General features: G+C 38.4%; 3 protein-coding genes across 4 annotated transcripts; all 3 read left to right on the top strand.

Annotated features, from left to right (window-relative positions):
- Window positions 1-863: 863 nt before the first annotated feature.
- aldoca (aldolase C, fructose-bisphosphate, a) lies at window positions 864-6775 on the top strand. The gene is made up of 9 exons (XM_084125822.1): window positions 864-1000; window positions 2167-2298; window positions 2390-2601; window positions 3677-3731; window positions 4438-4598; window positions 4688-4771; window positions 5648-5822; window positions 5911-6110; window positions 6231-6775. Exons 2-9 carry the CDS (start codon window positions 2187-2189, stop codon window positions 6324-6326), a joined length of 1095 nt encoding a protein of 364 aa, XP_083981948.1. The 5' UTR covers window positions 864-1000; window positions 2167-2186; the 3' UTR covers window positions 6327-6775.
- Window positions 6776-7431: 656 nt separating this feature from the next.
- Window positions 7432-11875, top strand: srsf1a (serine and arginine rich splicing factor 1a). Of its 2 annotated transcripts, none has more exons than XM_084125437.1 (5): window positions 7432-7559; window positions 7663-7885; window positions 9027-9250; window positions 9350-9522; window positions 10506-11875. In XM_084125437.1, exons 2-5 carry the CDS (start codon window positions 7692-7694, stop codon window positions 10698-10700), a joined length of 786 nt encoding a protein of 261 aa, XP_083981563.1. In that variant the 5' UTR covers window positions 7432-7559; window positions 7663-7691; the 3' UTR covers window positions 10701-11875. The 2 variants fall into 2 exon arrangements, with proteins under 2 accessions (XP_083981563.1, XP_083981564.1); XM_084125438.1 differs by having other exon boundaries at window positions 7437-7559; window positions 7666-7885.
- A 904-nt stretch (window positions 11876-12779) lies between these two features.
- dynll2a (dynein, light chain, LC8-type 2a) lies at window positions 12780-15201 on the top strand. Its single transcript, XM_084125442.1, has 3 exons — window positions 12780-13076; window positions 13836-13972; window positions 14071-15201. The coding sequence occupies exons 2-3, from the start codon at window positions 13841-13843 to the stop codon at window positions 14206-14208; spliced, it is 270 nt and encodes an 89-aa protein (XP_083981568.1). The 5' UTR covers window positions 12780-13076; window positions 13836-13840; the 3' UTR covers window positions 14209-15201.
- The last annotated feature ends 775 nt before the right edge of the window (window positions 15202-15976 follow it).

Below are 15976 nucleotides of genomic sequence, written 5' to 3'. Positions count from 1 at the left end.
CCTGCCATTTTTATCTACGCTATCTTATTGCTTTCTTATGGATTGAACGACATGGTCCTAAAAATGTCTGTCTTTTTCTACGCATATTAAATGTGATCTGAATAAATTAGACACTTTTAGATCCAAAAGCATCAATCACATCATTTCAAAACAAATCAATGTGTTGGTAAACTGAATCTCCAAACTTTTGACTCCATCTTTTGTCCTTGAAAAACTAGATCATGAAGTCATCTAAAAATTCTGCTCACCTGTATAGAACTTGAAATTATGCCATGACCCCACCTCATTTTTTTATCACACATATATGCATGAATCTCAACCGCTCTGTGACTGCCAACATTTCCCTAAGGGTATGATGGGAGTCTCATCTGACTTGATTCGAAGATTTGCCTGAGGCATATTTGATCTAATTATATTATTGACGGGAATACATTAAATTGAAATATGTTGCCCGGAAGACCCTTCTGCACACAGGTTACAATGATACCTCAAAAAATGTGGCTTACAATACTCAATTTTCAATACTCAGACTCAATTTTCACCTGGCGTACGATAAAACGGGCAAAAAAATCCATAGACTTGCACTGAAGAATGGATCCGAGCCTCATCTGGGCTCTTTTGAGTATGTAGCTACCCAGAACAACCTAGCAACATCCCAGAACAGCTTAGCAACACCCTGGCAACAACCCACACTACCCTAGCAACTTTTGCAGCATTTAATTAATCTAGTTAGATTGCATTACATTGTGTGTAAAATAATGAGAATACATGCTGCTAGAGAAATGGGATCGGGTGGGCAACCTTTGGTGGCCTTTAACACCTCCCCCAATAACTTAATGAGGGCATGACGTTAAGCTCCGCCCTACAAGTGTCAGCATCCTCTGGGATATCACCTTCATAAAGAATTGGGACACTGCCACTGTTAAAGAATCAGTCACGTCTCATCTCGTCTGTTGGAAAAAGCCCTCCTGGTCTGAGTTCTTCGGTCTGCTCTGACTTGGTGAGTATCGCTGTCGTTCCATCTGTTGAATTTACTGCCTTGATCATTCTGGATAACAGTTTATTTGTGAAATTTGCAGGGGAGCAAAAAAGTTACTAAAAAGTTGTGTTTTTACAAGCGAGTTACCATTTAGAAAATGCTCTTGAATGCTGAGAATAATGATCAGTTTCCAGATGCTGCAGAAATGTGTAATTGTGCTTAGTTTCTACTAAAGGTTTAAAGGTTTTCAAGTAGAAGAAGTTGACGAATTTGAGAACTCTTAAAATAACATTTTGCTGTAATTTGGCAACTTAGTTATTCACAAAGAGAGTAGTTTATGTGTAGTTCATGCTTGTAAACAGTGAGTCTATGTGCTTCAGTTGCAGATAACAAAGTAGCAAGAGTGATATCCGTTCAGCTTTTGTGAAAGTGAATGCTGGGCATTTCTGAATGGTTTAGGAGCTGTTTCATTTAAAAAGTACAACTTCGCCTCAGGAGGCGGGGGTTTAAATCTTCAAGAATATGTTTAGTGGATAAGGATTTTTAAAAATAATTTTCTAGAGACTGAATTTATACAGAGACCAATTTCGAACTGATGAAATGTTCTACATTTGGGCATAGACTAATAGAATTTTATTTATTTATCGATTTTAGGCCAGGAAATCACAATTTTTTACAATTCCCTGATATTTCCAGGTTTTCCACATAAGAAAAGTCTGTAAAATTAGAGCCCAATTTTTCCTCTTTATTGGCATATATGTTTCCATATAAAGCATTTAACATCTATGTAACTTTCCCATTGCACAAAAAGGTTCTTTATAGTGGAAAATGATTCTTTAGGTTATTAAAATGTTCTTCTCACTAATAGAAAAATGTTTCTTTTAAGAACTGTTCACTGAAGGTTTCAATGGGGAACCAAAAATGATCCATGGCATCATTACAAAAACCTTTATTTTTAAGAGTGTTAGATGTATTTTGAATTACGCATTGTGTTGTGTTTTAAGTTTGAAGGAATTGTCCATAAACTTAACATAGAAGATAATGATGATTATCAGCACATTATCTGCTTTCTACAAAAAATGTCTTACAGTGTACCATATGAATCCTAGATGACTTCAGCAGGAAGGCAATATGGTGAAATCCCATTTTGGTTTTGTTGTGTTCATCTACTCTTACTGTATCCTCAGGTTGTATCAGAAGGTTTAGGATGACCCATCAGTTTCCTCCCCTCACCACTGAGAAAAAGAAGGAGCTACATGAGATAGCTTTGCGTATAGTGTCACCAGGGAAAGGCATCCTAGCTGCAGACGAGTCCATAGGTTAGTGGGACTTACTCCAGTTATTCAACAGAAATTGCAGTGTCAAAGAAAACCGCAAGAACTCACTTTGGTTTTGTGCACGTTCTAACAGGCAGCATGGGGAAGCGTTTGAACCAGATAGGGGTAGAGAACAACGAGGAGAACCGCCGCCTCTTCCGTCAGGTGCTCTTCACCGCTGATGACCGCATTGATAACTGCATCGGTGGAGTGATCTTCTTCCACGAAACACTCTACCAGAACTCTGATGATGGCATCCCGTTCGTTAAGATGATTAAGGACAAGGGCATCACTGTTGGGATCAAGGTATGAAGACTCACCTGGGTTTACTGGCATGGATGTAAGCAATATGCTTTGACATGTTGAGCCTTGGTGCTGTTTGAATCTGGCTTGCAACATTTTCCAATCCCAACTTCATTTTTGCATTTCGTATTTATTTGTTTAGAGGTACGACAGCTTGCCACTTAGGCAGTGCCCTTCAAAGGACAATGTTGTACCATATTTACCTCTAAAAGATTAATATTGGAAAGCTTATTACTCTAAGGTATGAATATGCACCTGTTAGGGGTAGATAAGGTACACATTTGCTCCAGTAGTTCACCCAAAAATGAAAATTGTCCCATAATTTACCCTCAAGCCATCCAAGGTGTACATGACTTTCTTTTTTCAGTCGAACACAATCAGAGTTTTATTAAATAATATCCTGGCGCATTTCCGAGAGAGTCGAGTTCCGGAGGAAGGGTGACCTCTGACCCGAAGACTCAAGCTCCTCTTCTCTTATGTCGAAATCCTCCAACGTTTTTAAAAAAAAGTGTTTTGTTTTGCTCTATCCGCTGCGTTCGTCAGTTCTCGCCTGAGCTTACGCTACGCCTACGCCCTCCGTCATACGTCAGGTTAGAGGTCACCCTTCCACCCGAACTCGACTCTCTTGTAAACACGCGTATGGTCGTTGCTGGAAGCCAGTGATTATAGTTTAAAAAGTTATGGATATTTTTCTTACAAAAACCCATTGCTTCGCTTCTTCAGAAGGCATTTATTAACCCAATGGAGTCGTATGGATTACTTTTATGATGGATAGATCCACTTTTCTGAGCTTCAAAAATTCTGGCACTATTCAATGCCATTATAAAGCTTGGAAGAGCCAGGATATTATTTCATATAACTCTGATTGTGTTCGTCTGAATGAAGAAAGTCATATACACCTAGGATGGCTTGAGGGTGAGTAAATTATGGGATAATTTTACATTTTTGGGTGAACTATTCCTTTAAAGGTACTGCCCCGGTGATAAGCTGTTGTGCTTCTTTTCTGACAGTGCGTTTAAGCCATTGAGCTGAATTAAAAATGTTATATTTGTTAAAACCTTTTGCCCTTTCTTCACAGGTTGACAAAGGTGTAGTCCCCTTGCCAGGGACCAATGGAGAGACCACTACACAAGGTATATCAAAAACATCCGTTCTCTGGATCTCAATATCTGCTCATTCAATTGAATTTTCTTTTTTTTTCTTTTTGTTGTTGAAATACTGGTTTCTTGAAATTGTGTGACTGTGTGACAATTTGACCTGCAAATGTCATGGTTAAAAGCAGTTGCACAGACCCACAATATATATATATTTTTTAAATGTATTTTGTTTTGTCAGATTCTCAACTACCCTGTGAGGTTTTTTTTTTTACATTTATATGTTTATATTTGAAACAAAATACAGTATTATGCTGAGGTGAAGGCATATATTTGTATCAGTTCATGCATGTGGATGTGATCATGCTCTACTGTTTGAGCTTCAGGAAAGCACACAAAAATATTTATAAAAAATGCAATTATATATATATATATATATATATATATATATATATTTAATTGCATTTTTTATAAATATTTTTGTTATTTGTATTATTATTATTATTATTATACTTACCTATACATAATACTTTTTCATTATTCACATTTTGTGGTAAAAAATAGTTACCATGTTAACTTTGTTTGGATGTAATATGTGAGAAGTATTATTGTTAAAAGTTTACTGTTTTACTTGATTTGTTTTTTGGTGACATGTATTGAATCCATTTAGGTTCACTTTGAGGCAGAACATATGATAGTACCCAGAATTTTAACATAATAAAAATGTAGCGCTATGTCTCAACAGGTCTGGATGGGCTCTCAGAACGCTGCGCTCAGTATAAAAAGGATGGAGCTGACTTTGCAAAGTGGCGCTGTGTGATGAAAATCAGTGATACCACCCCGTCAAACCTGTGCATTACAGAAAATGCGAAAGTCCTTGCTCGCTATGCTAGTATTTGTCAGCAGGTAAAAGTCAAATGAGGCGAAATTGAGAGTTATAAAATACAAATAGAAATATGTTAAAGATAATATGTTAATGTCAACTGTTCTTCCAGCATGGGATTGTACCCATCGTGGAACCTGAGATCCTGCCTGATGGAGACCATGATTTAAAGCGCTGCCAGTTTGTCACAGAGAGGGTTGGTTACTATTCTTACTTTTTATGTACTTCTTATAGGGATAGTTCACTCAAAAATGAAAATTCTGTTATCATTTACTCACATTCATGTCATTCCAAACCTGTATGACTTTCTTTTTTCTGTGGAACATAAATCTATTTTTGTCCATATATTGAAAGTCAGTCTGTTTTGGAACAACATGAGGTTGAGTCTTGGATCTTTTTCATCTACGCCTTTAATATTCTTGACACATTCAAAATTGCTGGAATAATCATATGATTTAAAGGGGTGGTATAATGCCCTTTTCACAAGATGTAAAATAATTATTTGATGTCCCCAGAGTGTGTATGTGAAGTTTTAGCTCAAAATACCCCACAGATGTTAAAATCATCACTTTTTGAGGGTGAGCAAAAACGCACCGTTTTTGTGTCTGTCCCTTTAAATGCAAATGAGCCGCTGCTCCCGGCAAAGAGGGCGGAGCTTCAACAGCTTGCACTCACACAGACATGCACTGAAAATTTCAAAAACTTTTAGCCTTTTATGTTCAAACCGGAGTCAGACAATGATGGAGAGAATGCAACAGGACATTTCTGAATGGTTAGTTGATGAATTTATGTATGTGTAGTTATCTTCTAGTCATTGATTAGCATATTCTGTCATGATAATCTATAAATCGCGTTCCCGGGGGTGGGCTTTATGTAAATTTTAGGGTTGGTGATGTCACTAACCTGGGAGGAATGTCATGTAGTCCCTACCGGCCGTTTGTTGTAGTCCTTAAAAAGCGTTGTAACTTTGCAGATGTTGTTTATGCTTAAACAGCAACATTACACACTAACTAAAGTTAGAAAAGTGAAATCATAATCAACCAGCCCTTTAAATTCACTGTCATTGATTCAGGTGCTAGCAGCGGTCTACAAAGCCATGTTTGATCATCATGTGTATCTGGAAGGCACACTACTCAAGCCCAATATGGTAACCCCTGGACACAGCTGCCCTACCAAATACAGTGCAGAGGAGGTTGCCATGGCAACAGTCACTGCTCTGCGGCGTACTGTCCCACCTGCTGTCACGGGTAAGGATATATTACAAACTGTAAACCTGGTTTCAGATTCACTGACGAGTCTGGACACTGCGTAATTACAGACTTCCTGCACTTTCAGGGGTGACCTTTCTATCAGGAGGTCAAAGTGAGGAAGAGGCCTCCATTAACCTAAATGCCATCAACAACTGCCCGCTGGTGAAGCCCTGGGCTCTCTCCTTCTCGTTCGGCCGAGCTCTGCAGGCCTCGGCTCTGAAGACCTGGCGTGGACAGAGAGAAAACGAGACCGCCGCAACCGAGGAATTCATCAAACGAGCAGAGGCATGACAACTATATAGCCTATATATTTATATAGACAGACAGACAGACAGAGATAGATAGATGTTTGTTTGTTCTTTCTTTCTTTCTAATCGCTTCTCTACTTCTGTCTTTTGTCCTTAGATCAACAGTCTGGCATCCCAAGGGAAGTACACAGTTTGTGGTGACAGCGGCGGAGCCATTGGTCTATCCCATTACCTTTCCAGCTATGCATATTGAAATGCTGTTGATTCCCATATTCCAGCATTAGCTGAAAGTTAGCAAATGTCACTGACACTTCCATATAAAACTCTTAAATATATGTAGATTGATTATTATTATCATCATCTCATAAATGTGATGTTGATGTAAAACAGCACATGAAAGTGATTGCTAAGTAAGTTTCTGAGGATGTGGAAATGTGTGGTGTCCTCTAGTTGCTTATCTTAAAAACATTGTAAAATTAGCTTCTGTTGCTGAGACAGTTCTTTAGAAAAATAATGATTAAACTGATAAGTTTATTAATAAAGTTACAGTTGACTGTGTAATATTGATCCTTGTCACTTACTGTCAAAATGTAAGGGTTTCTTAGGATAGTTATAAGGATCTGTGCTATACGCTTCTGTAATCTAACCGTCTGTCATCTAAATCTTTAATAAAGCCTTTGCTCTGATGAAGAATAACAGCATGGATTACGAGTTTGTGATTTATTATGAGTCTCTAATTCAGGATGTTTGGCTTGAATGCATTATTGACAAAAGTTAAAACTAAATTATTAATTAATACAAACTGAAAATGCTGCAATAAAGTTTGGACTGTAGTCTTTGAGTGCGCACACACACACATAGTGTTCTCATGTTTTATGGGGAATTTCCATATATATATAATGATTTTTATACTGTACAATGTGTAAATTACTCCCCCTTACACTAACCCTACCCCTAAACCTACGCACCACAGACAACTTTCTGCATTTGTACATTTTCAAAAAACATCACTTAGTATGATTTATAAGCTGATGAGCTGTGTGTATGTGTTTGTGTGATGGCCTAAATAAATAATATATAAATAATTTAAAATATAAATTTTAAATGTTTCATTATTTTCAACTTAGTCGCTGAGTAATTCGGTAATACAGTTTACCGCAGGTGCAAGCAATTTGTAGCACAGTGACTTCACGCCAGGACCAGAATAAACCACGCGACTGTAAATAAAAGCTTGACATTGCTTTTTCGTACCTTATTAATACTAATTACCCCACCCACATAAAACAATTTTATTATTTTAGACATCCCTATACGAACTAGTTTGCGTCGCGGATGTAGCTACCCCATTACTCGCCGAACAGCCCGTTTCTCTAGATCCCTCCGCGTTGGCTACAGCGCGCCTGCTGTGCTGAAGAGGAAGAGACCCGCGCGATTCCAGAGAAAACACGCTCTCGGAGTGCGCGTGCGAGCGGCGCTTCAAACAATAGTAAGTCTCTTTGTTTTGTATTTGACTAGTAACTAGGTTTATTCAATGTATTTCGAAAGTTAAACAATTATCTGTCTAATAAAAGTGTAATTTATCTGCTTAGCAGGAAGGTGAAGGTATATCTGTGTGGAGATGTCTGGTGGTGGTGTGATCCGCGGCCCTGCTGGGAGTAACGACTGCCGCATCTATGTGGGGAATCTGCCCCCTGATATCCGCACTAAAGATGTCGAAGATGTGTTTTATAAGTACGGAGCCATTCGGGATATCGATCTGAAAAACCGACGTGGCGGACCGCCATTCGCCTTTGTCGAGTTTGAAGACCCCAGGTGTGTAAAACTGAACCTTGAGCCTTTAGCTAAAAAGCTAATCCGTTTGTTTCAACGTACAGATTTCACTTATTAAATTATCCAATTTTTAAAAACCTGTTACTTTTGTCACTGCGTTTTCACAGTATCTCTCTCTCTCTATGTGAAAAAGCGTGTGTGTATATATTTCAATACTAACCGTTTTACTTTTGCTTTCTGTGCTAACATGCTAATTAGCTTAGCCGTGCTCACCATGTTTCCAGAGCTCAATTGTATATTCACTAATGCTTGTCTTCGTAATGAGAGTAGGCTTTGCAATCTTCAATTATCCATTTTGATCTAAAGTGTTTGTTTAATGCGCAAACTTGAGTTTCAATTGCTCTGTTAGTGTTTAATACCGGTAACTACCCTAGGTTTGTAAATTTACTTTTACTTTACAAATGACTTAGAAAGTCATTTGTACTAAGTCTTAGAAAGTCATTTGTACTAAGCTTGATTCAGATTAGCTGCAGCGAGTTCTTGCTGAAAACAAATGTTTGATCTGTACTGTATTTTTAGGCAGTACAAAGTTTTAGGCAGTATAGTTTTCTTTTAATATTAAGGCACTTAATGTTTAGGTTTATTTAATCTGGCAAGTCACTTTCAACTGCAGCCTGGCAGGAGAGTTTAAAATCTCCTGAAAGACATAAAAACATACATTGCTATACACATTCATTTAAAACATTTACAGGCAGTGATTAAAAACACTCCCTAGTAGTTTTTTAAATGCAAAGATTGAAATATTTGTTCATATTTCAATTACTTTTGTAGCACATTCCAATCATTTGGAGCAGCACAACTATAAACCGTTTTCTTTCACGGTATAATCAAAATATGATTTGATGATCTGGTTGTATATGTACTAACACGATGTTGCAGCTACTCTTATCTGGGAAACAAACCTAAAAGGACTTTATAAATGGAAAATATATCAGTGTTCCGGTCTAATATGTAATGACATCCAATTTAAAAGGGAATACAATTCACAATGATGTGTTCTTAACCAGCTGGTCAGATTAGTGGTTGAGGATTAGGACCCTGTTAATAGTTTATCTCAATGCTGCACTGACTGCCTTTTCATGACATTGATATTTACATGCTTTTCTTGCTCCCCTTCCTTCAGAGATGCTGAAGATGCCGTTTATGCTCGTGATGGCTATGACTACGATGGCTATCGTCTTCGAGTGGAGTTTCCGAGAAGCGGGAGAGGTATGGGGAGAGGTGGTTTTGGCGGAGGTGGTGGCGGCGGCGGAGGAGGAGGTGGTGGTGGCGGTGGTGGAGGTGGGGCTCCTAGGGGTAGATATGGACCCCCATCCAGACGTTCGGAGTACAGAGTAATCGTTTCAGGTAAGGTAGCGTCAGATTTGTACTTAATTTAAAGAGCCATTTGAAGTTGTATTGACACTTTTTTTCATTTATTTTTTTATTTATTTTTATTCATTCCAGGGCTTCCACCGAGTGGTAGCTGGCAGGATCTGAAGGATCACATGCGTGAAGCAGGTGATGTATGTTACGCTGACGTTTTCCGAGATGGCACTGGTGTGGTGGAGTTTGTTCGCAAAGAAGACATGACCTACGCCGTTCGCAAACTGGATAACACAAAATTCCGGTCGCATGAGGTAGGTTTGAGATTTGAATCCCAACATTTGGATTTGCTTAGCATTGGAATATTCTTAAGGTAAGCAAAATCCCTGGATAAGCAAAAGGTGGATCTATGTTGTAAGTGAACCCGTCCTTGTGAATAGCATTTGGCTGATATTGTTTTAGCTACTTAATCTGCGGTTGTTGAGGGGGAAAATTGTTGCTGACCTTTTAAAAAAAAAAATGCATTTATGCATATTTTACATGGCTGGAGAGTTCTACGGTATTAATCTTAATCAATTTCATGTTAATAACCTTGTTAATGTGCAAATGCTGCTACAATGTTTTTTTGTGTTGGCTCATCCAGTTGCTTCATAAGACAAAGCTATATATATATATATATATATATATATATATATATATATATATATATATATATATATATATATATATATATAACAAATGCGTGTGCACAGAAACCACTGATTTTAGTTTTTTTTTTTTCTCTTCTTACGAAAACATTTTAGTTATGTGCAAAAATGTAAGAGCAAGGTAAAATACACGAGAAATTTAGTACATGCCATTTAAAAGTTACATTCTGAAAAACTGATTTTCTTTTCTCTTATACATATTTTATTTCATGACAAAAAAAATTAAATGATTTTAATTTATTACAAAACATTAAGTCTTTTGTTAATTTTGTAACCGTTCAGCACTAATCGTCGTTAAGTTTTCGTTCATATTACTGATTTTTAAATACTATTGTTCAATTAATCTCTTATCGGACAGATTTCCGAACGTAGTTATTGTCAGCAAAATCCAGTATCGGTTGACCTCTCCTTGTGAATGCCAAAGGTAAACCATGTCAAACTAGACGTCTTGTGTAGTCAGTGCTTACTGGTTAATGGAAATGGGAATACTGGTGTTTTGAGGGCAACCAAAGTCTGGTAAGTATAGTGATATATAATGTTAGCATGATTATACGTCACATTTGCTCAGTGGAAAGTTCTTTCTCTGCCAGGGAGAAACTGCGTACATCCGCGTGAAGGTGGACGGTCCCCGCAGTCCGAGCTATGGAAGATCAAGGTCAAGGAGCCGCAGTCGCAGCAGGAGTCGCAGCCGCAGCAACAACCGTAGCCGAAGCTACTCCCCGCGCCGCAGCCGAGGATCCCCGCAGTACTCCCCTCGCCATAGCCGTTCCCGCTCTCGCTCCTAAAGCGCTCCACTCTTCTCACCTCTTTAGTGGAGGCCGTGAACCATTTGTGTTTTTTTTTATTTTTACAGTCTTTACACATCACAAACCCCATATGTTTTAATCCCCCTCCCCCCCCTTGGTTTGTGAGACTGTTATGATCTTATGAATGTCCTATGTTCTGTCTTCCCTCCCTCCCATCCATTTGGTTATTTTAAACGTACGTTTTTAACTGACTTCCTTTTGTTTTGCCCATCACTTTTTTTTAATACAAAGTGGACGTCTTTTTCATAGACCAAACAAAGGGTTATGTAATGGCTCCCAATATTTTTGTAAATGCCATGTATGTTTAACGGGATAGTGGGTTCCACAACAACTGTTTTATGCTGTCTTCCTCTAGACGTGACACAGAACTGATGCTTTGTAATAAAGGATTGCTAAATCTATACTTTGTTGCGTAAAAGGGTGAATTTGAGCACTCAAATTCTACATTACATCTGGAAAAATACTATTCTTGGCCTGCAGGACGTTATTTGGGTAACTACCAATTTTAGGTAATTTTCACGTCAAATGGCATCATTGTTTGCATTGTAAAGATGTACTAGTTGGGTTTTTGTGTTCATAGATGCAACTTTGAATCAGTCTCAGTGTTAGGTTAGTCTGTTTTGGCCTTAATGCTGTATGCATGCATCAAAGAAAGGCAGGTTTGAGTGGATTTGATTCTAACTCTTTACCTCCTTTGTCTTGATTTTGCTGGTATCTTAAGGTTTGGATTGGAGGAGAGGCTCAGTGGATGCCGGATCACTGGGATCAGTACATAATGAAGATAGGATAGGGATTGCTGGATACATGGAACAGGATCAATTGCTCCCAGGATCATAGGATTTTAAGACCACAGTTCAAAAGTACTTCCCCTGCCCCCTTTATTTTCTTTATACCTCAGTGGAATATGTAGACGTTTTGGCCCTTCACATTTAACACATTGGAGGAGGAGAGGCTGGAGCAATCTGTGGGGATGGAGTCGACAGGAAGGAACCGTATGGTAAATGGGAAGAAGTACCTTTTGGGTTGGGGGGTATACTCAGGCATTTTTAGATTTACACTGTCCCAACGTGGACAGTAGATGCTTTAACATCACTAGCATTTTGTTTCTTTTAGTGACGTTTTTTTGCCTAAATAAAGGTTTCATTGGTACAAAACATTGTATGATTTATTCATTTGCTTTTTAATGGTTCTGAATGGTTGGATATAGTTATAATTCTGACTGACCTAAAATTGTAATTTAACTAAATTTATGGTGTTTCAAGCCTGGATGACTCGGGTGGAATGCAAGAGATTGAAGGACTTTTTTTTTTTTTTTCATACAAACTAAATGTGTCCAAAACAACATTTTAATGAACAGAAAAAAACGTACATTTTTTCAAACTATACTTGTGTATTCTACATGTGAATGCAAGTCATCCATGTTTGTAATGTAAAAAACAAAAAAGAGGTTGCTTAGCGACTGTAAACCGCAGTTAGGATAAGGAATTATGTAAGAAATGGATTAATTCTCAGAAAAACGACTCGTGAACCGTCTCTGTTATTGTGAATCAAAACATTTAAAGCGGTAGCTGAATGAACCGCTAGTTATTATATCAGTCATGTCCAACGTGAAATGAAGTAGAACTGGTAGTTTAGGTCAAGACTTAAATCCGTGTCAATACTGACTGATGCCAACTTGAGTTACTTTGCAATCAGTTGAATTTATAAACGACAGAAAGTAATAGTATTTCTATTATGTAAGTTAGTTAGAATAATTAATTGAATAGTTTTTTTTTTTTCTGCATGGAAGTGCACCTTTTTTTTTCAAGAACTGAATTAAATATGAATTCTTATTCTGTAGAAATTGGAAATCATCTCATTAGAATGATCCCACACACACACAATTCTATAAAATTCTAGAAGAATCGGAACCAGAATCATTACATTATTCATTTCAAGTTACATTACACTGCGTGGGACTGACCATGAGGTACCTCTCTAAAATGCAATAATTTATTGTGACGTGTTTTCATTGTGAAGGTCTACCGAGTCTAATTTAAGCTATTTCCTGGCCTACACAGTCCTGAGGCTTATAACCAAACAAGCACATTTCCCTCTGGTCTCCGGTTAAAGATGCATTGTGGGATGAAATAAGATGCTGGCAGAGGGGCGCAGGGAGCGGCTGGTCTGCAGCCAATGGCGAGCGCTGTGTAGGACGGCATTGTGAAGAGCCAGGGATTTTAGCGCGGGCACCAGTCAGCGTTTGACTTGATCCTTATGTTCTTCTCATAGCGTCAAAGGGACACCCGAAACGACGAAAGCTCATACGGCGACTGTTTTGAATTGCAAATTCCTCTTGCCAAATATTGTTGACAGGTGAGTGGAATAGTTTACCATCTCGAGTGATATACAAAGAATGATCTAGCATGCATTTTGAGCCTGATGCATTCGTTTTAGACATTTAAATCGCGTTTTTTGGGGGGACAATATTACAGTCGCTTTAGCAAAGATGTATTTGACTTCGAAATGAAGACGCCGCGTGCACCTGAGCATCATTGATCTGCCGGAGCACCAAACGCGCACGCTGTGAATGGAGGTGTGACGTAGCATTCCTCCATCCTGACCTGTCAATGTCTTGATAGATGATCCAGACCGTAATCCGTCATTTGGTCGACTGCCACCATGATTATTAGTTTCACTGTTAAATCAACGTGGTGTGAAGTGCTGACATGGCTGTGCGAGATCTTTCAGTGCTGCTTTATAGTATTTTTGCATGCATTTGGAGCGCATGCATCTCAGTATTAGTATTGCTAGTTATTAAGTACTTTTATACAGGATTTTACTTAATTTGAACACAGTTTGCTTTGGTTCTCTGGGCCCAGCATTAGTAGTATGCAAATGTGGCCTTCATTGACGAGCTGCAAATGATAGTTTTAGTGTTTGATTGAAAGACCTGCTTGGTTCTCATGAAAGTATCTAGTGTCACCTGATTTGAATTACCTTAACAAATCAGATCCTCTCAGTGATGGCTTTCTGTCAGGAAACCTGCCATTGTCAGGGAAGAAGCACACATGAAAGGCCCCACTGTTTCGAGTGGAAGTGGAGACTTAACTAAGTTGGTTTCTACGTTTTCAGGCACCATGACTGACAGGAAGGCTGTGATCAAGAACGCCGACATGTCTGAAGACATGCAGCAGGATGCGGTGGACTGTGCTACGCAGGCCATGGAGAAATACAACATAGAGAAGGACATTGCCGCATACATCAAAAAGGTGAGATTTGAGCCATACTGTTATCTTGGACTCCTAACGTGTATTTTTGTCACGTTTGCATTTCCCGTGTGCTAATACCACGTTGTCTCATGTTACAGGAGTTCGATAAGAAATACAATCCTACGTGGCATTGCATTGTGGGAAGGAACTTCGGCAGCTACGTGACCCATGAGACAAAACACTTCATCTACTTCTACTTGGGCCAGGTGGCCATTCTTCTCTTCAAGTCTGGCTGAGTCTAGTCTAGACCGGACCAGACCGTAGAATGTACCTCCTGTGAAGACTGTGATGCACTGGTGGCTGATGTCATCAATGAAATATTAAACGAGACCATACCATGACTATGCTGGCTGTGCACAACTGCATGGATCATATCCCATACTACTTGTGTACATGTTGCAGTTAAATTGCTTTTCATTAGAGGCCCCGAGTTTTTGTTAATGGTCCTTGCAGGTTTTTCCTAGCACATATGTTGTAAAAAAATAATAAAAAAAACGAACAAAAAAGCATAATAACGGAAGTCAGAAAATGTGAGTATTTACCAGCACATATGTCTGCTATAAATGGATATATTTTTGGTGACTTAGTGCTGTAATAGTTTGAATGCCATGCGCTGTATGTCATTTTTGGGGTATTGGGGCAAAGCATAGAAGCACATTTGGTTGTATGGAGGTGGATCTGTATAGTTTGATTGGAAGCATTTTGTTCTAGAAGGAATGTTTTGGTCTGATTACCTCTGCAGTAAATGTATTTTTTCTTTTCATTTGATGTTTGAGGTATTGCGTTTTGAGAGAGCTAGTATTGACTTTTGGAAATGTCTATCTGAATATACAATGGATTAGATGTATGTAATTGAGATGCACATATAATAAAGTTTAAGAGCAAAAACATCACATGTAAGTCATATTACAAAATACTAACTCCATCAAGCCAATAACATGTTGTCGTCAAGTCTTTTCATGTTAGCGTCTGCAGACCAGGTTTCTGAATGTAGTTAGTAAAAGTCTGATCGCACAACAGATGTATTTGTCGTCTTCCTGTCTGCTGTCCTGCTATTTCGGAGTAGAATTAATTTGCATGTGTCTGTTTTTGCCTTTTTTTTTTTATTTCTCATGTCTGCACCTGATCATATGTCTGTATAGTTTGCACATAGCATATGCCAAAAGCCCACTCAGGTACCGCCATTGACAAAAGCGGCCTGTCAGATTCATTAAAACGTGATTGAAAGATTTCGTGTTTGCCTATTGTGTATTTTATTTTCTCACTCGCACTTAGGCTAATATCTGGGCCTAGAGGGCCTACAGCAGCCATTATCAGCACTGAACCAGTAGAGGGCTCCCTCTCATCGCACAACATCTCTGAGGCCTACAGCCTGAATGATGCTCAGCTGACATGGAAAACATTCGTTTAAAATGGTGAGAGACGAAGCGTCAAAACTTTAACACACCTGCTATTGTATAAAAGAAATATGAGGGAATTTAATATCTAAGAGGCTTAGTGTTAGTGGCGTCATAATGTCGATAATCAAGTCTTACAGTTTTCCTCAATCGCTTTGGCACATTTCTCTAAACTGTAAGTTCAAGTGTCACAACTCTTTGCTGGAACATCCGAACTCTATGGCATGTCTGCAAAACGTAGTAACTCACCCAAAACATTTAATTCATGCTTCAAAACCTAGTTTTTGTGTCAGTTAATTGGCCAATGCCACCAAAATAAAAAAGTGTTTTTGTCATCGTGTGAGCCACACTGGTCAAAATGCTTAGATGCTTTTTCACCATGGAAATATTTGTTATATAAGTTTCATGTTTTTTTGTTGTTTTTTTCTACTTTTTTGTTGACTCTTAACTGCTTTATTTACTGTACACTTATCCACTTAGTCCATTTATCTTTGCAACTATTGCCAATGTGTTAGATGTAAACTGAATATTCTCAGTTGCTATTCATTTTTACACACTCTATTATGTCTTTCTCTAACACCAGTATATCTTCTTAGTTTCAGCTTCC

The sequence above is a fragment of the Abramis brama genome (assembly GCF_963993115.1).
Source record: "Abramis brama genome assembly, chromosome: 10".
NCBI classification, from domain to species: Eukaryota; Metazoa; Chordata; class Actinopteri; order Cypriniformes; family Leuciscidae; genus Abramis; species Abramis brama.
Note: the sequence above shows the minus strand (reverse complement) of the source record. Positions and strands in the feature narration are given on the sequence as shown.

What these genes read in the sequence shown, in the direction of transcription:
- aldoca (XM_084125822.1), top strand. Translation starts at nt 2,187, where the DNA reads ATGACCCATCAGTTTCCTCCCCTCACCACTGAGAAAAAGAAGGAGCTA. An exon ending in GCCAGTTTGTCACAGAGAGG is followed by an intron (nt 4,772 to 5,647) that starts GTTGGTTACTAT and finishes TCATTGATTCAG; the next exon opens with GTGCTAGCAGCGGTCTACAA. An exon ending in AATTCATCAAACGAGCAGAG is followed by an intron (nt 6,111 to 6,230) that starts GCATGACAACTA and finishes TTTTGTCCTTAG; the next exon opens with ATCAACAGTCTGGCATCCCA.
- srsf1a (XM_084125437.1), top strand. Translation starts at nt 7,692, where the DNA reads ATGTCTGGTGGTGGTGTGATCCGCGGCCCTGCTGGGAGTAACGACTGC. An exon ending in GTACAGAGTAATCGTTTCAG is followed by an intron (nt 9,251 to 9,349) that starts GTAAGGTAGCGT and finishes TATTCATTCCAG; the next exon opens with GGCTTCCACCGAGTGGTAGC. An exon ending in CAAAATTCCGGTCGCATGAG is followed by an intron (nt 9,523 to 10,505) that starts GTAGGTTTGAGA and finishes TTTCTCTGCCAG; the next exon opens with GGAGAAACTGCGTACATCCG.
- dynll2a (XM_084125442.1), top strand. Translation starts at nt 13,841, where the DNA reads ATGACTGACAGGAAGGCTGTGATCAAGAACGCCGACATGTCTGAAGAC. An exon ending in TTGCCGCATACATCAAAAAG is followed by an intron (nt 13,973 to 14,070) that starts GTGAGATTTGAG and finishes CTCATGTTACAG; the next exon opens with GAGTTCGATAAGAAATACAA.